Here is a 20,970-nt window from a genome sequence, read left to right as displayed (position 1 = left end):
CGTGCTGCTGCAGATATAGATATAGATGGAGATATATCTACAGCAGCACGAAGCTTACAACTTCAGTCTGATGATGGTGAATGTGATTTCACAGAAACATCGCATAGATCTGCAAAATATTACACGGGGCAAAACCCGAACTCAGAACAATCTACATACATATACCCGTGAAAATCTACGAAAACAAATATATGTATGTATGTATGTATGTATGTATGTATGTATGTATGTATGTATGTATGTATCAAATGTATGTACATATACAGAATATAGTTGTCGGCTATGAATAAATTAACTGCCTTGAAATGGTCCTGGGTTGGGCCTAGAGGCAAAAAGGAGCTGTGACGTTCCTTCAATATACCAGGGTGATCTGACATAAAAAAAACCATATACGGTATATGTATATATTTTAACCAATATATATATATTGGTTAGAAATACCATGTACGATGATTTGGTAAAAGCCAGCAAATGTTCAGTATATTTTGACTATTTCCCAGCTAGATATCATTCAAAGAATAAACTGTTCTGTTTTTCAAGCCAACATAAATATTCTTATGACTGTAAAACATATGAATAATTCACGATTTTAGAAAGATAGAACCATAAATAGTATATTGAAATGTTTGAAAAATATATTGACTGTAACAAATGATTTAAGTTAGAGATGAAACAGGAAATCCTACTTGATATAAAAATGTTCCAGAGAGTTGGATTCTTAATAAGTCGGTTTTCTCCCCATCAACATATTCATTGAAACTAGGTATTTTGTGGAAAAACAATCTTCTCCAGGAAATAAATTACCATGCTAATCTATAAAGTCCAAATAATATCTACAACAAATTTATATTTTTTTGGTCAAGTACAGACACATAATTTCCCCACATAACCATTAGTTGCATATGAATAATTTAATAATTAAAAGCAGTGTTGTTTATGCCTGTACATAATTAAGGGGGGGGGGGAAAGAACAATGTAGTACAATAACATGTGATCTTTATGTACTGATAAATTAACATGCAGTTGTAGAATTAGTAGTCAAATGCCAGCTTCCGTGGGGTCATGAATTCCTTCACCAGTTCATCACTGATCTGCTTTCGCCTTTGCTGGTGAGCCGCAATCAAGGGCTGAAGAGTTTCAATCAACACCTTCTTGAGTTCTCCTGTCAGCAGGGCTCCACTTGTGTAAGCCTGCCAAAAAATGTCACGGTCAAAGGGAATGGTCATATCCAATGACGTCTCCTGCTAATCTCCTGAAAGGTACTGTGCGGACATGGAAAGCACTCTGCCTTTCTTAATTTTAAGTATCATTCCCTCCAAAGGTCTTATACGACATCATAGAAAGGGATACTTTAGGCACAAGATGGAGGTGCGATTTGATGACTCGGGAGTTCCTTTTAACTCCCTGAATAGTTAGCCAATGCAGTGGTATTAGGATTGTGGAGGAGACATGATCAATTCAACTTTCGGACATGGAAATGGACTTTGGGCTATTCATTCTCACAACCATTTAGAAACATAGAAGATTGATGGCAGAAAAAGACCTCACGTTCCATCTAGTCTGCCCTTATACTATTTCTTGTATTTTATCTTAGGATGCATATATGTTTATCCCAGGCATGTTTAAATTCAGTTACTGTGGATTTACTGACCACGTCTGCCGGAAGTTTGTTCCAAGCATCTACTACTCTTTCAGTGAAATAATATTTTCTCACGTTGCTTTTGATCTTTCCCCCAACTAACTTCAGATTGTGTCCTCTTCTTCTTATGTTCACTTTCCTATTAAAAACACTTCCCTCCTGAACCTTATTTAACCCTTTAAGATATTTAAATGTTTTGATCATGTCCATGTACACCACCTTGAATGTCTTGGAGGCACAATTTAAATATAAAAAAGTAATTACCTTTTATTTTAAATAATCATGTTGTATTCAGAGGAAACAATATTAAATGTATAGATTTTATGAATGAAATGTTTTTTTTAAAAAAACACCCCCTAGTTTGGCTCAGGGATCTGATGGTCATCTCTGAATATTTTTTCAAGATAAGCAGAACATTTGAAAAATGAGTCGGCAATTACCTGCTTAATTTGTTCTAGTCTGTCGTCATCTTCAAGGAAGAAGGTGAGATACATATAAGACACATCTACATCACAATTGCCACCATATTGCCTGTGCTCTTCAACAGTGTCTTTGCCACCAGAGAAAGCATGCTTATTAATCTGGAGCAAGATACAAGAATATGTACATGCATTAGAAATGGGGGAAAGCTTTTATATAAAGTACACTTTATATATAATAAACAGCATCTATAGATTTTTCAATATTTTTCAACATATTGCAGTTAAATCTTACATAAGCTTCAGGTAGCGCATAATATATCCAACACTGCAAAGTAAAGAAGGCCACATTGAATAAAAAACAAATAAATGCATATTAATCAAAACTGAGTTACATTCCACCCACCACCAGTATGTTGGTTAGACACATTTTATGGATTTTCCTTTGCATCATTATAATATGAAAATGATAAAACATAAAATTATGCTAATGATCCAAATAGAATCGAGTGATCTTCGTCAATCTGAAGCTTAAACTGTTTATTTTGAATATTTTTGTAAATGAGGAAAAACATATTCAAAAATAGCGTTAGAAACAAGTGAAAAAAACCCTGAAAGTATTTTACTACGCATCTAAAAATCATGTTTTTCCACCTATTAAATCTGTTCTGAGATTCATTTTTGTCTGAATAATCATTTGGGTGTTACTTTGCAAAGGGTCACATGCAATCTGCTCCAAGGTATGACAATTGCATGTTATGAGATACAGTGGTACCTCTACTTACGAACTTAATTCATTCCGTGACCAGGTTCTTAAGCAGAAAAGTTTGTAAGAAGAATCAATTTTTCCCATAGGAATCAATGTAAAAGCAAATAATGCACGTGATTGGGGAAACCACAGGGAGGGTGGAGGCCCTGTTTCCTCCCAGGAGATTCCTAGAGAGGCCCCACGGAGGCTTCTCCCTGCCTTTTCCGGCATGTTTCTTCCCAGGAGATTCCTAGAGAGGCCCCACGGAGGCTTCTCCCTGCCTTTTCCGGTTACAGTTTCGGAGGCTCGAGTTTGTAAGTGGAAAATGATTCTTGAGACAAGGCAAAAAAATCTTGAACACCCTTTTCTTATCTAGAAAAGTTCATAAGTAGAGGTGTTCTTAGATAGACGTACCACTATATATGCAAAAAAATGGCTGATGAGGGAAGCCCACGCTCCTTAAAGCCAAGACTGGGATTACACACTTTGATAAGTTGCTCAGCAACTGTCAAATAATTTCATGCGGACATGGAGAAACAGTCAGTCGCAGGAGCCTTAGTACATTAAGTACATATTGCTGTTACTTTAATTTGCAGTGCAAAGACATGTGATTAGAGTGAAGTATTTAAGGCACAGTCTGTTTTAGAATATAATTTTCAATAATGGCTTCAATATTCTTCAGGGAAAAATTGTGGAAAAAATTGCAGAGCTGAAATGAATAGTCTGTGAAGACAAAGCGGCAAGCTGGAATTCAATAGCAACACCACCTGTTATGTAACAGTGGTCTCCTACCTTTGTTTTGATTTGCTTGGGTGTATCAGTAAGAAAGATGGAGGAGTTAGGATCGCTAGCGCTCATTTTTGTTTGTGCTCCCTGCAAGGCTGGGAAGAAGACAGAATGCAGTAATGCTGGCTTGGGGAAGCCAATCCGAGGAGCTACATCTCTTGTCATTCTAAAATAGGGATCCTAAAAAACAGGGGTGGGAGGGAAAGAACAAAAAGCCTTACAGCATGAACCTGTTGTCAAACTCGCGTCATCACAGTGTCGTCACATGATGTATCGGGACTGTTCTTCCCCTTCGCTAAACTGGGCAAGGCCAGCAAGTGACAAATCTGGCCCGCAAACTGTGTGTTTGATACCCCTGTGTTACAGTGTAAGTCGGAGGTGAAATGCTACCGGTCCATACCAGTTCACCCAAACTGGTAGTAAAAAAAATGCTATCAGTTCAGGCAATCTGGTATATCCAATCAGCTGTGCCGCGCAATCTAATTAACTAGAAAATAGGATTTCCTGCTTTCTAGCTAATCTAAATCCCACAGCAAAGCTGATCCCCACCCCACTTGCTGTTCTATTTACTTTTGCAGACTTTGATGGCTCCAAAATATTTTTTTAACGCTGCATGGTAGTGCCTGCGGTGAGCATGTGTGCACAGCGTACATTTATGTATTTATTGGATTTCTATGCCGCATATGTACACACAAAGCGTGCGCAAAAAGAACCGGTAGCAATTTCAGAGGATTTCACCCCTGGTGTAAGTCAAGAGAGGAAGAGCACTACAAATAGTATAACATGTTGGAAAATTTTTGTTTCTTAAATTTCCTTAAGTTAAATGGTAGAAGCTTGGATCAAAGGCAAGCTGCAACTAGAGACCTGCAGAACATATATCACTAATATTTGCTCTAATGGATTTGATGGAAGTTGTTTAAAACATCTGAGACAGCTTTCTTACCTGATCAATTGCACATGGGATCAAACACTGGATATCCTTCCTATTGTTGAAGATCTCAGGAAATGATGAACTAAAGGAAGGAGCAGCTTGAATAGCCGGAAAACTTATTTTTCCTAGAAAAGCACAAAATACTCATTTCTCCAATAAAACACAATGAAAAACAGTGGTTAAATACAGAAATCAGATTCAATAAAGCTAAATAACTTATTACGTGTAAATAATATATATGAATATATTTTAGAATTAAACGATGAAAAGGCAACATGTGAGCAAATATACTTTAAAATCTTCGGTAGTTATTTGTATTTGAAGCAACACATTTGGAGCTATTTTGTAAATGGCTATTACTTCATGACAGTGATTTTGACTTGACGTTATGATATTGGAATCATTTCAATGATTGAAGTATTCTTTCCCTTTTCTGTACACTATACTTTTAACTGTCTAAACATTACCTAAGCAGAAATGATAATCTGCCAAGTACAAGTACAGGAAGGAAAAACTTGGGATCATCAAGTTCACAGCTACTCTCACTATTAGTAACGGTGTCTGAAGATGTTGCAAGCTCTACAGTAGTTCAGCCATATATCTGAAACTCTCCATGGGTAGATTACAACTGTAACAAATACATAAGCTATAACTACAGTGGTATCTCTACTTAAGAACTTAACTCATTCCGTGACCAGGTTCTTAAGCAGAAAAGTTTGTAAGTAGAAGCAGTTTTTCCCATAGGAATCAATGTAAAAGCAAATAATGCATGCAAACTTATTAGGGAAGAAATAAAAGCTCGGAATCTGGGTGGGAGGAGGAGAAGGAAGAAGAGGAGGAGGACAGTTGCTGCTGAAGGAAGAAGGTGAAGTGAGGGAGGTCAAAAAAATCCAAAACTTTAAGGCTTAAAAAAAAGAGTGAGGGACTCTGAGGCTGCGAGGAGCAAGCGCCTCCTATACACCCAGCATGAGGCTGCCTCCCATACACTGCGCCAGAGAGAGAGAAACTCAGGGGGAATGGAGCAAAGGGAGCGTTTCTTTTCTCTGGGCGCTGGCAGAGGTTTATTCCCTCTCCAAGCGCCCAGAGAAAGGAAAATGTTTTGTTCGCTCTAGACTGCTAAAGACTCCTTAAGGGCCACCGAAAGGCTCCTCTGGCAGCCAAGAAAAGCCTGAGATGGCCTGGATTAAAGGGGGAATGGCAGGAAACTGGCGGGGCCTTTGTGCAGCTCTCAAATTTTCTGGGAAATGTTTCCTGGCTCGGGTTCTTAATTAGAAAATGGTTCTTAAGAAGAGGCAAAAAATCTTGAACACCTGGTTCTTATCTAGAAAAGTTCTTAAGTAGAGGCGTTCTTAAGTAGAGGTACCACTGTACTATGCTTATAAAGCAAAGATGCCTCCAGTGAATTTACTAATGATGTTTTTATTTCATATGCACCATCAGAACCTGCTCCAAAAAATACTGTGAATCATATAAAGCAAAGTTCATCATTGTGGGATTCTTCATGGTTCTTCAACCTGCTCCCCCTGGCATTAGTCCAAGATTCAAGCATGGTATTCCACTCTTTTGCTTTTTTGAACCAGAATTTCAGGTAAGCGTTTGTTTCCAATATCTTATATTAGTTAATAGAATTATATTGCAACTCACCTATGCAGTCACTATCTGTAAAACCAAAGATTCCTTTCACTTGATTGAATGTCACATGCTTTTGAACTTTAACAATATTTTCATAGAAGCCTACGCTTGTCCTGGGAAAAAGGCAGAAGAATCAAAATCTCAAATCTCAACACAGAGAGGTTTGTGCTCTTGAGAATGCTCATAAGTCAATATTGCAATCAGGTATAATGAAACATGGATGTTTAATATATTGTATTCAGAACTAAGTTTGAATAAAATTTAAGCTACTTTAGTTAGCTTTTTCATGAAGCATTTCCAATTTTTTTAATTATAGATTTTACTTTACTGGAAATGTTCTTATAAGCTTATACAGACTTATTGTGCTACACATTGTATTTAAGCCACAAAGAACTGATATTTTTTTTGTTCTATCCCCCCCCCCATCGGATAAAGGATCACCAATTGATTTCAACAACCAAAGTTGTTTCAGTTTTAAGCCTTCTAAAGCTGCTAATGATCACAAGATATTAGCAAAACTGATTCTGCTGTGTTCATCAGGTCAATGCAGCCTGCCAAGGGGCACTCCAGGAATTGGGCCAGGTCAGCTCAAAGGGTTTAATATATTACAAACTTTTACGTTTGCAATCCTAGAACGTTAAAATTCTGTAGAAAACCACAAGATGGTTTTTCAGAGCCTAGCCAAACAATATACACAGCACAATTTAAGAATTTTTTTCTTTGAATGAAATGTTTCTTCTAAAGTTGAAAGAATTTCAAGTATTGCTGTTGCTCTATTTATTCCCCTTACATAAGAATTACATTTCAATCATGGCATTTGAATCTCTTCAAATGACTCGTTTTTATGATAAAGAAATAAAGGATTATCAAACATTCTTTTAACAGCAATAACTCAAAACAGAATTATCCTGTAGAATAATACTCTTTGCGGTGGCATTTATTTCAAAAAGATTTTCTAAAGCAGTGTTCTTTCAAAACTGACACATGCCATATTATGTATTAGATTTTCTGAAAGAAAATTGGTTAAAGAAACAGCAGTGAACTGTGTTAAAGTTGCTGCATAGTTTAATATTACCTCAAAATGATGAATTTTGATCATTCAGTTATCAAAAAATGAGATCCTTACCCCATGTAAGAGAAATCAGAAAAGATAAATGTTTTATTAATATCAAATCCACAGGCTATTATGTCCTTGATGTTTTCTATAGCGTACTGGTAGGCTTTCTCAATGGTCAAGTCTTTCCACAAATATTTCTCATCATCAGTCATTTGTATGACTAATGGAACATTAAATGTTTCTTGTAGCCACCTAGGAAGAAGCAAAACAAGCTCAAACAAAACAAGTGTTTCAAGGTAATTTCTAGTTAAATTATGTGATATGCAAACGACAAGTTAATAACCTTATTTACAATCACTTGTGTAGCGTTTGGACAACATTTTCTCAGCTAACAACATTTATTTGAGTATATCTCTTGGTATGTAGATGCACACCTGCCTACGAATATGTTATAAATATTGTGGTAATGCATATACAGCTATTTCGCAAGAAAAATACATGTATATGATAAATTGTGGAAGTACTTTATCTTGTAACTGATGTGTATAACAAGCCATATTGACCTCAAAATGATACATGTATCTTTGTATCACAGAGTAAATGATATGATTATATAATTATTTTATGACATTTGAAGCAAGTACATTAGACGTGACATTTAGATGGTGAATCCATGACGAACAAATATATTGGTTTTCCTGCCCAGTCTTTGGAGATGTCCATGCTTCCTTGGAATGATAGCACCCTCTTCCTGCATAATAGTAGCTTGCATCTTAAAATACAAAGCAATTTAGTAATACCAAAGTTTATTTTTATGAATAATATTTTACATTACTGAAACATTACTTTTCTTCTCATCATATCATATGTACCTTGAGTTCTAATAATGGATTTTATTATGCTTAATTGTGCACAATACCTACATGGCATCAGACCAGATTTCTTATGGGACCGTCTTCTACCTCATGCATCCCAGTGGCCTGCCAGGTCCCATCAGCCAGACAATGCTGCCTGGTGGGGCTTAGGGGAGGAGCCTTTTCTGTGGCAGCCCCGGTCCTTTGGAATCAACTGCCCCGGAAATTCGTATTGCGCCTACCCTCCCAGCCTTCCGTAAGGTTTTAAAACTGCACCTCTGCTGACAGGTCTGGGGCCACTGAATATTACCATCTACCCTGACTTATGATTGAATCTATATAGTATGATAAGATGAATGTGGACAATTGGTTTTTTAAATGATTTGGGGTTTTAGAATATGAAGTTAAAGTTAGTTTCTTACAAGTTTTTAGTATTAAGGTTTTTTAATGTTAGATTTCTTGTACGTTTTGTATTTGCTTTGTTGTGAGCACCTTGAGTCTCAGGAGAAGGGCAGAATAGAAATCAAATGAATGAATGAATGAATGAACGAACATATTTTTCTTACAGCAGCAATTATTTAGGACAACTCATGCAATTACAGTACTTAGGTCCGATATTCAGATTTTGGGAATCACCTGTTTCATTTTTTCTTGCACCACTAGATATAATATATGTCCCTAGATATCAAATTCCACCCCCCCCCAAATAAATGTTGGTTTTTGTCTTTCAACATCCCATGTCATGAGCATTTGCTTTCTGAGTTTCAAACATCCATACAATATTCTTAACATTATTTCTGTTCTTAAAATAATTATAATCCATTATCATTTCATTTTCAATACATCTCTCAAATTTATTTTTCTCTTAATAGTCTTTAGTCTTTCCCCACTCTTATTTTATATCTGAGTGAGGCCCCACAACTGCATGACTTAAGAATTATGGTTCTTACTTCATGCTTGGAAATTACTCATTTTTTTTAAATTTTATTAAATGTTGACTTTCTCCTTGTGTAACACTTAAGGCAATTGATGACGTTTAAAAACAATATGATAAATCTAAAGCATGATTATACTCTCCATGCCATTAAAGTTGCATCATTATTGTATTAACTAATTTTTAGATTAATAGATTTTGAATTCTTGCAAATCTTTCAAATTCCTCTCAAACTGGAGCATTATATAAACTGAAGTCAAAATTGGATGCAAGTATTTTTAATGAGCCTTGGTGCTGTAGTGCCAGCTGCTGATTGCCAGCTGCCTGCAATTTGGCAGTTCAAATATCAGCAGGCTCAAAGTTGACTCAGCCTTCCATCCTTGTCATGTGGGTAAAATGAGGATCCAAATTGGTGGGGGAAATATGCTGACTCTGTAAACCACTTAGATAGGGCTGTAAAGCACTGTAATGTGTTATATAAGTCTAAGTGCTATTGCTATCAATGAGCAGAAACATGTATATATGCATGTATGTATACATACAAATGTTTTCTGCTCATCAAAAATATTGCATCCAATTTAGGGTGATTTCCCATTCCCACAAAACTACCTTATAATCAGTTCAGGAGAGTATACCAAGATACAAAAATTGTTTCCAGAAGAAACAGCAACAAAGAAATGATACTTTGGTAAACCTTTATGTATATTGATCTCAATCTCCATAGCTAATTAGAGATCTCAGCAATTAGCATAATGCAAACATTAGCGCAACAAAGATGATTAAGGGACTGGAGGCTAAAACCTATGAAGAACAGTTGCAGGAACTGGGTATGTCTAGTTTAATGAAAAGAAGGACTAGGGAGACATGATAGCAGTGTTCCAATATCACAGGAGTTGCCACAAAGAAGAGGGAATCAAACTATTTTCCAAAGCATCTTAGAGTAGAACAAGAAGCAATGGGTGGAAACTAATCAAGGAGAGAACTCTATAACTAAGGAGAAATTTCCTGACAGAATAATTAATCAGTGGAACAGCTTGCCTCCAGAAGTAATGAATGCTACAACACTGGAAGTTTTAAAGAAGATGTTGGATAACCAGTTGTCTGAAGTGATATAGAGTTTCCTGCCTAAGCAGGGGGTTCGACAAGAAGACCTCTAAAGCATCCACTGGCTGGGGAATTCTGGGAGTTGAAGTCCAAATATCTTCAATTTGCCAATATTGGGAAACACTGCTCTAAGGTCCCTTCCAACTCTGTTATTCTATTCTAAATATCTTCCACTGAAATTAACCACTTTTAAAATAAGAAAGCATTTAATTAAAATAAAACTTATCAGAATTACTTACTTTGTAAACATAAATGGGATAAGGTGGCCAACATGCATTGTCTCAGATGAGGGACCTCTACCCGTATAAAGGTAAAATGGCTTCTTCTGTTCATATGCATCAAGAATTTGGTTCATATCTCTGGAGGAAAGTGAGGAAACATTGTAAGCTTTTTAAGGAAACTCATATAACTCATGTTGGTTATGACCTATAAAGCCCTTCATGGCACCGGACCAGATTATCTCAGGGACCGCCTTCTGCTGCACGAATCCCAGCGACCGGTTAGGTCCCACAGAGTGGGTCTTCTCCGGGTCCCGTCAACTAAACAATGTCGCTTGGCGGGACCCAGGGGAAGAGCCTTCTCTGTGGCGGCCCCGGCCCCCTGGAACCAACTCCCCCCAGAGATTAGAATTGCCCCCACCCTCCTTGCCTTTCGTAAGCTGCTTAAAACCCACCTCTGCTGCCAGGCATGGGGGAATTGAGATACTCTTTCCCCTAGGCCTCTAAAATTTAATCCATGGTATATCTGTATGTATGTTTGGTTTTTATAATAATGGGTTTTTAACTGTTTTTAGTATTGATTATTATATGCTTTTTTATTACTGTTGTTAGCCGCCCCGAATCTGCGGAGAGGGGCGGTATATAAATCCAATAAATAAATAAATAAATAGATAGATAGATAGATAGATAGATAGATAAAGGAGAGTAGCATGAACAGATTTAGTGATTATTTTGTATTTAAGAAAATACTGTGTCATCATTTATATAATGTGGCAATATTCTAGTTTTGAAATTCAAGGAATGTAGGACCACCATTTCCATTTCATGCTCCAAGTTCCAATGTTCTTTCATAGGGATGCTTGTAGAATAGTACTCAATATATTAAGATGAATGAAGGAGGCATTTAGAAAGAATATTTTGTTGGATTCAAATAAGCTAGTAATAAAGTACACTTACCTATGAGAAAAGAAAATACCTCGCCGTAGAAAATGATGTGGTTTTTGACCTGTAATTCTCTCTATTCTATTGATGAGGTCTTTATCAATTTTGCTACTGCCAAATCGAACTGAAAACAACAGAAATAGAGACTACATTATATACATCATGGTGAATCCATTAATGAATAGGAAATCATAGAGCCCAATTCCTCAGAAAGAAAATGGGAAAATAGTTGAAATAATTGTACCACATGTAAATGATGAACACATAATTGAACTATACTTGAACTACACTTGTCACATTCCATGGCTTTTAGAATCTAAACATAAGCATAATTTTAAAAGTTCTACATTTGATCTCAAATGAAAGGTCAAAAAGTGATAATTTGATTCATCTTCTGAAATCGCCAGTTACAATAGACAATTGGCCTTGACTTGAAAAGTAACTGTACAATAAATATTTGCTGACAGAACATGTCTACTTATGCAATTAATTAGATTTCAAGATACCTGTTTCAATCTACATTACCTCCAAAATTCAGTAAAGATTTCACCCTAATGCCTGCATGCAGTACATCCTAAGATTTATGCTGCAAAATCTACTAAAATACAATGCATATTTTGCTTTTTGAAAGATCAGTTAAACTCTACAGCAGCTGTATTATTTAGTTTCAGCCCTTAAATAGTAACATAAAAATGAGCTATTAATGTTACTTGTCCCATTCTGGTGACACTGTCACATCCCATGGCTTTTGGAATCTAAACATAATCATAATTTAAAAAATTCTGAAGTGAAAAAACATTCCTACACTGCTGTCCATAAAATGAATTAAAAAGTAAAAGAAACTTAATAAGGGAATTTGGGAATACTGAATATTAAAGAAGCATAGTCATTGAGTAAGATCAAGGGTCAATGAATTCCAGCATCTTAACCATGACATTTGCACAACATCTCACCTGCAGAACTTGAAGCTAATGCCCTACCTGGCAACCAGCGACCAGTTAGGTCCCACAGAGTGGGTCTTCTCCGGGTCCCGTCAACCAAACAATGTTGCTTGGCGGGACCCAGAGGAAGAGCCTTCTCTGTGGCGGCCCCGGCCCTCTGGAACCAACTCCCCCCAGAAATTAGAATTGCCCCCACCCTCCTTGCATTTCGAAAACTGCTTAAAACCCACCTCTGCCGCCAGGCATGGGGGAACTGAGATACACTTCCCCCTAGGCCTTTACAGTTTTATGCATGGTATGTCTGTATGTATGAATGCTTTTTATATAACGGGTTTTTAACTGTTTTTAGTATTGAATTTTGTTATATACTGTTTTATTGCTGTTCTTAGCTGCCCCGAGTCTGTGAAGAGGGGCGGCATACAAATCCAATAAACAAACAAACAAACAAACAAACAAACAAACAAACAAACAAACAAACTGGGAAAGATAATATTTTATGAAAAGTGCTATTTGAAAATGAAGATGCCTAAAGAACATCCTTAGAGTCTTTGCATGTATTTCAAATGTATTTCAAATACCATGCCCACCACCAACCCCATTGCATTCCACTTTCTCATTCATTTAATCTTAATTTATATTAATATTTCATGTTTCAATGTTTTTAATATTCTGTACATTCACTTTCAGAATGTTGTAAGCCACTCAGAAACACTTGAGTGACATGGGCAGCATGTAAATGTAATAAACAAACAAACATTTTTTTAAAGGTACTAGAACTCCACACACCTATAAGTTTATCATAATCCACTCCTTTTGCATTGGATGTCTGTACTGTCCAGGGGTCCACAAAATCATCCTCTTCAATTTTGTCTGGATTGTTACTGTCTGGAGTGAAATTTGTTGGAGGAGAATCTGCTTTATATTCTTGACCTGTTGCTGATTTATAAGTTACTTTTAATGACAGCAACAACTTAACTGCAGCATCAATTTCATCCTGGGAATAAAATAATAAAAAACAACACAACAGCATTCAAATAAATTAAGTTTAGAGACATTGAACTTAGCAACTATATACATATATACACATTCAATGTTCTCGACATCTACCATGTATAGAAAGTACAGAAGGCAAAAATCTGCACGGGAATGAAACAGCTGGTTCTGGGGGACAAAAAGCAAAAGAAAATTCTCAAAGCCACAATTACAGCCAAGCAATCTGCTTGTGTAATTTTGAGCACGTCATTCAAGGCCTCTATTGCACTTTTCCCACTTGCAAAACAGGTACAAATATTTATCTATTTCATATGGGTACAGTGGAAGGAAAGGAAAAGGAAAGGTTATTGTAAGTATTCCATTTAAGATTTTGGTGAGCTTATTCCAACTAGTACTAATTTGCTTCCCTTGTTTATCAATCCAAGTATTTTTACAGAATGCATTATTTATATAATTTATATGGCTGCCCATCTCACTATATGAGGTCTCAGTCAATATATGGTTTTGGATATATAATAATAATACATCAGGGGGAAAAAACCATTAACCCAGGATTGTAAATAATTCATTCTAATCCTAAAATCACCTCAGTAACAAAACTTGCCTAACCTCCAGGCTTGAAAGTCTGAGGAAACAGATCTTCAGTGATTCACAAAAGGCCTAACAGGATCAGGGTCATCCAGAATCTCTTGGGGGATGGTACTCCTCCACAAGACCTTCATGGCATCGGACCAGAATATCTCCGAGACCGCCTTCTGCCGCACGAATCCCAGCGACCAATTAGGTCCCACAGAGTGGGCCTTCTCCGGGTCCCGTCAACTAAACAATGTCGGTTGCTGGGCCCCAGGGGAAGAGCCTTCTCTGTGGTGGCCCCGACTCTCTGGAACCAGCTCCCCCCAGAGATTAGAACTGCCCCTACTCTCCTTGCCTTTTGTAAACTCCTTAAAACCCACCTTTGTCGTCAGGCATGGGGGAACTGAGACATCTCCCCCGGACCTATTCAATTCAATTTATGTATGGTATGCTTGTATGTATGTTTGCTTAAATGATGGGGTTTTTTTTAAATATTTTAAATTGTAAATTATTAGATTTGTTATGAACTGTTTTATTGTGTTGTGAGCCGCCCCGAGTCTACGGAAAGGGGCGGCATACAAATCTAATAAATAAATAAATAAATAAATAAATAATAAATAAATAAATAAAGACAGGTGTGCTATAGAGAAGACATGATTTCTAGATCCAATAAATTGACATTGTTTAATAGAGGTCAATGGAACATGTTCTTTTTCCAAAATCCAGAGAAATGAGCAGAAATAGTGGGAAAAAGGCAGCCCTGCACTTGATTTAGGCTCAGTCTTTAGCAAGAACAACTGCTTTTGTAATGTCGCAGGAAGAAAACCTGCCCCTGAGACTCTGCTTATCTCTGTTTATCATATCTATGTTCTCTGAGTTTGATTGCTCAGAGACAGGGGTGGGCTCTAGCCAGAACGCTAAATTGGGCTCGCCGCGGCGGTTCATGAGCGCTTGCGGGGCCAGCACGATTTTGCTTCTGCACCTTTGGAGATAGCAAAATTGCACACGGAGCCGCAGGTGCGCCTGTGCCTTGAAATGCGCAGAACCAAAAAAACCTCGCTGAAACACAGGCGCACCTGCGGCTCCATGCGCAATTTGGCTATCTCTACAGGCACAGAAGCAAAATCGCGCTGGCCCCACAAGCACTCACAAACCGCAGCGGTGAGCCCAATTTAGCATTCCGGCTAGCAGCCCATCCCTGCTCAAAGACCACAAAGAACTCCACTATGTATGCATATATATGAGCTTATGTGTATCTATATATCTACACACACGCACACAAACTTACACACTTCTATTGCAGCATCATATCTAACAAGTTGTAGTTGGAGCACAATCCTGAGCCTAAATTTCCTTTAGGTAGAGTGAATGAAAGTTGGAGGCAGAGTGAGCAAAATAGCTTCCTGCCTACTACTTAATGAAAAATGTCAGCTCCCTCTCCAAATTCCTGATAACATCTAAGATTTTTTTCAAACTGAACTTTACAGAACTGTAGGTTTATACAAGAACTTGAATGGGTTTCTGTGAGACTAAGGTAGAAAAATAACTTTCTACATGGGTCTGAGGGATATGGGGAGGATTTTACCTTTAGAGTTTCTGGTAAGACAAAAGTTTTCTATTTAAAAACTCTTAGCTAGGGAGTAAGGTATATCCCCCTTCACAAAATCCTTGAATTCACTCAACCTTCTCCTACCACACCATCCCAGTGGAACTCACTGATTACTGAGATGTTTACTAATTCTATTATATATCTAAGTGCTTCAAACTTGGAAGATTTCATATGCCACAATGGGCAAAGATCTGAAGGGCAGGTAGCAGTTCTGTTCTTTAGTTCACAACCTTAAGTTGTATAACGCCAGACTGTATCCACTTTAGAACAGATAATGCATTCATTGGTTACAGCTCTTACAGATTCTGTTAAAACTATTTCATCTAGATTGGAACCGATTTGACTAATTTAATCCATAGAATGTAATGCATAATATTTACTATGAAGGTCCAATTATTATTATTTATTATACTAAATCTACAGTAAAGATTTAGCAATTGAAACATAGTATAGACAGATATTAAGGAAAGCAAACAACAAAAAATTATTTTCATATTGCATTGTCACTGAATAAATCCTATGATATTTTTTTTTTTCCTTGCTCATTTTGTCATTTTTACTAGTAGTTAAACTTTCTGGAAAAGTTTTGAGGGACTCGGGAGGGGGGGCCAGTCAAGTAAGTCATCTGCTTATGACAATTTCTTCCAAGTACTACTGTGTTTCTCCAAAAAGACGGCCCACCTAGAAAAGAAGTCCTATCATGTTTTGGAGCGCACATGATCAAATTAAGCCCCACCTACCAAATTAGCTCTAATTAAGACTATCCGGAGTGCAGAGGATGGGGTGAGGCACATAGGTAAAAAATAAGTTAGGGTGGGTATGTGGGGGTGGAGCTGCCCTACTTATCAGGCCTTGCACACCTTGACTCCTGCCTCATCTTCTTCGGCGGCCACTTGCCACCATTTGCACACTTTGACTTGACCTCTGTTTTGTGTTCATATGCCTGCCGGAATGCAACTGCAGCGAATCTATTATGAGACGCAGTGGGCTTTCCGGGAGGCATCTGCAGCCAATAACAGAGCTCTAGATCTGATATATATATTTCAGCTAACAAAATACTACTTTACCTTTGGTGCTTTCTTGGATTTCAGTGATCTGACGTTTTCTCCTTGTGCAGCTATTTGTTCAAACAGTTCAAGAGGCTTAAGAGAGCAAAAGCTTCCATTTGGAATATCTGCCATTTTAAGGAGTGTGGAAAGTCTTGTATTTTTAATTTAAAGTGCGTTGTATAATGTTTTATCCAGAAACTTCAAAACAGCAAGCTTGGAGAATTCTATAAGACAAATAATAAATATTAGCATCTATCAATCTATCATCTTTCTTTCTTCCTCCCTTCTCCTCCCTCCCTATTGGTTGTATATTACCTTTTTTCAGTGGTGTCGCAGCTTTGAATAGTTGTAAAAGAAAAGGGTTATAAGTAGAGGTGGGTTTGGACCGGTTTAGACCGGTTCGCCCGAACCAGTATTAAACCACTGGTGATGCCGCATTGACGTCACCGAACTGGTTGTATTGGTGCCGATCCATGGACGCCACCATCTTTTTTTGAGGGGGGGGATTTTTTTTAAAAATAATTCTGCGCATGCACCGAAGCTAAGTTTCCAGGACTGCGCATGTGCCACCATCTTGTTTTTTACTTTTGAGGGGGATTTTTGGTGCATTTTTGGCATTGTGTAAGCACGCACATGCAAAGTGCGAATGGGGCCATGCAATGTAGGAGGAAGTAAACTGAGCTTGGGCAACGACTTGGGTGCCCAGAGAGGGCTCTATGTGCCACCTCTAGCATACCTGCCATAGATTTGCCACCACAGAGGTAGATAATTCCACCGTAATTGATGTTAGGAAGCAATTACATTTTAAAAACTTATTTGTCAGCTAGGATATATATCAATAGCTTTTTCTGCTCCACCTTCAGGAGCAAAAAGGATTGGCTAATTCTAAAGTAGCCAACTAGCTACATATGAAGTAGCCAATCCTATTTCAAACATCATTTGGCGCTGATAGCCTAAGTTGCACACATTTTTTCTATAATGCCTTTTAGTTATTTTTTGGGCTTTGACACATTATATAATTGCCTTTCCACTAACTCAATGGCTCTATTTGTTGAAAAGTAGACCGATTTTAACTTTGCATTATGGCTTTGGTGCAGTATCATTGTATTAAATTCAATTGCATCAATCCAATATTGTTATTTGGATTTGGGGACCATTTCATCAAAATCTGACCATCAGGGCATACACATGTCCACATGGCCCCAATTACAATTCCGAACTCTCCATTTATAGGTAATGAGAAAGCCACTAACCACTAGCAAAGTCTAAGAGATGTCTATCCTATCAGTTTATTTCAACAAACCTGGCCTGAAAATGATTTGGTTTAAAAAAGAGCAGCTTTCCACATTCCGTTTATGCCCATGGACTGCACCAGTGTCTGCCAGCCTAGAAACACCACAAGTGAACACATCTTCTAACAAGGAGAACAAGGAAACAAATTGTACCCTGATGGGAAAATTACACCTGCAAAGTTCTCATTAAATTGTTAGGCAAGGGTTCAGTTTCAGTTGAATCTGCAATATGAGTGAAACAGCTGTCGTGGCATATTTTATTCTGCCATTGTAATGCATTTCAACGAGAAAGCCTGAAAAAGTCCTTTAAATATTGAAATCTTAAACATCAAAGTTGACTCAGCTTTCCATCCTTCCAAGGTGGGTAAAACAAAGACCCAGATTATTGGGGGCAATAGGCTTACTCTCTGTAAACCGCTTACAGCAGTGTTTCCCAACCTTGGCAACTTGAAGATATCTGGACTTCAACTCCCAGAATTCCCCAGCCAGCGAATGCTGGTTGGGGAATTCTGGGAGTTGAAGTCCAGATATCTTCAAGTTGCCAAGGTTGGGAAACACTGGCTTAGAGGACTGTAAAGCACTATGAAGCTGTATACAAGTCTAAATGCTATTACTAGTTAGTTGAGTCCACTTGGAGAAGGGCGGCCTGTAATCCTAATTAAATAAAAAAAATAAAATAATAAAAATTAATTATCAACCTCCTGGTCAGGTTGGCCTTGTATTCACACAATGACTAATTTTCAGGACAGCAAAAAAGATAACATAAAGTGCCTATCACCGAGAGTCAGGCAGAAGAAGCAGGCTTTTTCCTAGATTTGGTTTTTCTTTCTGGGTCATTCTTTGTCAAGTGGACCAGGTGAATATGAAGCCTTTTTTGAAAAGAAACCATCACAAAAACAACATACATGATAGAAAAAAAGCTCTTTCTAATGAAATAAAAATGAAGATGATTGAAGGTGAGAAAACAGAGAGAGATAGAAAAAGAACCCTTGCTCTTTCTAATGAAGATGATTGAAGAGCTCTCTGTTTTCTCACCTTCAATCATTTTCTTTTTTTTTTCATTAGAAAGAGCACGTTTTTTCCTATCATATATGTTGTTTTTGTGATGGTTTCTTTTCAAATAAGGCTGCAAAACTCATTGAAGTGGACACCTGGTTCACTTGACAAAGAATGACCCTTCTCTCCTACGGCAATCTCTTTCCAAAGCTCTCCCCTTTCTTTTCTCGATCCCTAGCCGGCTTTTCAAGATAGCCAGAAGCCTCCCCGCCCTCCCTACTTTTACCTGCCTTTCGTCTTCCCTGTCCGCGGAATCCCTCCACTTCTTTCAGCGACTTTCCGGCGGCAGCAGCAGCCGCAACCCCATTGCATCAGCTTAGAGCACGGCTCGTGCGACGCGGATCGTCTTCCGATCAGGAAAGGCGTTCCTAAGCCGGAACTGAGGACGACGAGGAGGACAAGAAACCCGTCAGCGCTTCGCCCCGCGAGCGCACTGCGGAAAGGCCAAGCTCCCGTTAAAAAAATGAAATAAAATAAAGAGCGCGCAAACGAGGAAGGACGGATGACGCGCGCGAGAGTAAAACCCGGAACGTTTGAGAGCAGGTCGAGTTTCCTAGGGGAGGCGTTCTCCGAGGAAAGGATGCGGCCGCGCTGCAAGGCGATCTGAATCTGATGCCAGAGGAGGCTGCGCTCAGGTAGTGTTGCTGTAAAGTGGGTCCCCCTTTAGGTCAGTGGTTTGAGTGACTAGTTTTTTTTTTTTTTTTAGAATAGAATTCTTTATTGGCTAAGTGTGATTGGACCCACAAGGAATTTGTCTTGGCGCATATGCTCTCAGTGTACAATAAAAAAAAAGATACATTTGTCAAGAATCATGAGATACAACACTTAATGATTGTCATAGGGGTCAAATAAGCAATGAATAAACAATCTTAATAAAAATCTTAAGAATACAAATAAAAATTACAGTCATACAGTCCTAAGTGGGAGGAAATGGGTGATAGGAATGATGAGAAAAAACTAGCAGACAGTGAATAGTTTGATAGACTTAGTAAATACTGTAGTTTGATAGTGTTGAGGGAACTATTTGTTTAACAGAGTGATGTTAAAAACTGAACAGGAAAAAACTGTTCTTGTGTCTAGTTGTCTTGGTATGCAGTGCTCTGTTTTGAGGGTAGGAGTTGAAACAGTTTATGTCCAGGATGTGAGGGGTCAGTCAATATTTTCACTGCCATCTTTTTGACTCTTGCGGTATACAGGTCCTCTCCTCAGTAGAAGGCAGGTTGGCAGCAATTGTTTTTTCTGCAGTTCTGATTATCCTCTGAAGTCTGTGTCAGTCTTATTGGGTTGCAGAACCAAACCAGACAGTTATGAGGTGCAGATGACAGATTCAGTAATTCCTCTGTAGAACTCTATCACCAGCTCCTTGGGCAGTTTGAGCTTTCTGAGTTGGTGCAGAAAGAACATTATTTGTTGTGCTTTTTTGATGACGTTTTTGATGTTTGGTGACCATTTTAGGTCTTGAGATATGATAGAACCTAGAAATTTGAAGGCCTCTACTGTTGATACTGTGTTGTCTAGTATTGTGAGAGGTGGTAGGATGGGAGGGTTTCTCCTAAAGTCTACCACCATTTCTACGATTTTGAGTGTGTTCAATTCTAGATTGTTCCGGTTGCACCACGAGGCTAGTTGTTCCCATCTGTATGTGGTTTCATAGTTGTCTTTTTTTTTTTCCTTATTTGCCAAGTCCCCAGCCCTCTCAGGATCTGTTTCAATGGCAATGGTTGCAGTTGGTACCAATTAAGCTCCAGAGCGGTCTTTGCTTGTCCTAAGAGAAGAAATAAACGTACTGAAGCACATTTTGAAAATGCCTCAACTGGCTGGTTGGATGTAAGAAGAGAACAGAGGTTCAGACTGATTAGCAAGGATTTGATTCTGTGTCCCACCACCTGCTATATTGCCTAGTGTGAAAAGATGCAAGATCTGGCTTCTCCTTGCCTTCTACTTTCAGCCATGCCAAGTATAGTTGCTCTTTCAGGCACATCATCTACTTTAGTTAAATATAGCAATAGCATTAGCAATAGCATTTAGACTTACCGTATATATCGCTTCATGGTGCTTTTGCAGCCCTCTCTAAACTGTTTACAAAATCAGCATATTGCCCCCAACAATCTGACTCCTCATTTTACCCATCTCGGAAGGATGGGAGGCTAAGTCAACCTTGAGCCGATTATGAGATCCTAAGCAAATATCCTA

The 20,970-nt window shown here is 38.1% G+C and overlaps 2 protein-coding genes across 3 annotated transcripts in view; one reads left to right on the top strand and one right to left on the bottom strand.

Annotated features, from left to right (window-relative positions):
- Window positions 1–892: 892 nt before the first annotated feature.
- WARS1 (tryptophanyl-tRNA synthetase 1) lies at window positions 893–19,439 on the bottom strand. Of its 2 annotated transcripts, none has more exons than XM_070752231.1 (11): window positions 19,008–19,439; window positions 16,448–16,653; window positions 12,992–13,199; window positions 11,280–11,388; window positions 10,344–10,463; window positions 7,282–7,464; window positions 6,168–6,268; window positions 4,536–4,648; window positions 3,599–3,772; window positions 2,080–2,220; window positions 893–1,190 (listed from the first exon to the last, which is right to left on the bottom strand). In XM_070752231.1, exons 2-11 carry the CDS (start codon window positions 16,559–16,561, stop codon window positions 1,032–1,034), a joined length of 1,422 nt encoding a protein of 473 aa, XP_070608332.1. In that variant the 5' UTR covers window positions 16,562–16,653; window positions 19,008–19,439; the 3' UTR covers window positions 893–1,031. The 2 variants fall into 2 exon arrangements, with proteins under 2 accessions (XP_070608332.1, XP_070608340.1); XM_070752239.1 differs by having other exon boundaries at window positions 19,004–19,255.
- WDR25 (WD repeat domain 25) overlaps window positions 19,293–20,970 on the top strand; it is an 82,698-nt gene continuing 81,020 nt past the window's right edge. Inside the window, 1 exon segment of the mRNA XM_070752217.1 lies at window positions 19,293–19,412. Within this exon segment, the coding sequence (XP_070608318.1) occupies window positions 19,390–19,412 (23 nt within the window). The 5' untranslated portion in view covers window positions 19,293–19,389.

The sequence above is a fragment of the Erythrolamprus reginae genome, chromosome 1, assembly GCF_031021105.1.
Source record: "Erythrolamprus reginae isolate rEryReg1 chromosome 1, rEryReg1.hap1, whole genome shotgun sequence".
NCBI classification, from domain to species: Eukaryota; Metazoa; Chordata; class Lepidosauria; order Squamata; family Dipsadidae; genus Erythrolamprus; species Erythrolamprus reginae.
This window is presented reverse-complemented; position numbering and strand designations above follow the sequence as displayed.

Excerpts from the sequence above, each read along its gene's own strand:
- WARS1 (XM_070752231.1), bottom strand. The coding sequence starts at position 16,561 with ATGGCAGATATTCCAAATGGAAGCTTTTGCTCTCTTAAGCCTCTTGAA. Across the intron at positions 10,464-11,279 it reads GGTATTTTCTTTTCTCATAG|AGATATGAACCAAATTCTTG; the intron begins GTAAGTGTACTT and ends ACTTTCCTCCAG. Across the intron at positions 7,465-10,343 it reads ATCCCATTTATGTTTACAAA|GTGGCTACAAGAAACATTTA; the intron begins GTAAGTAATTCT and ends GCTTCTTCCTAG.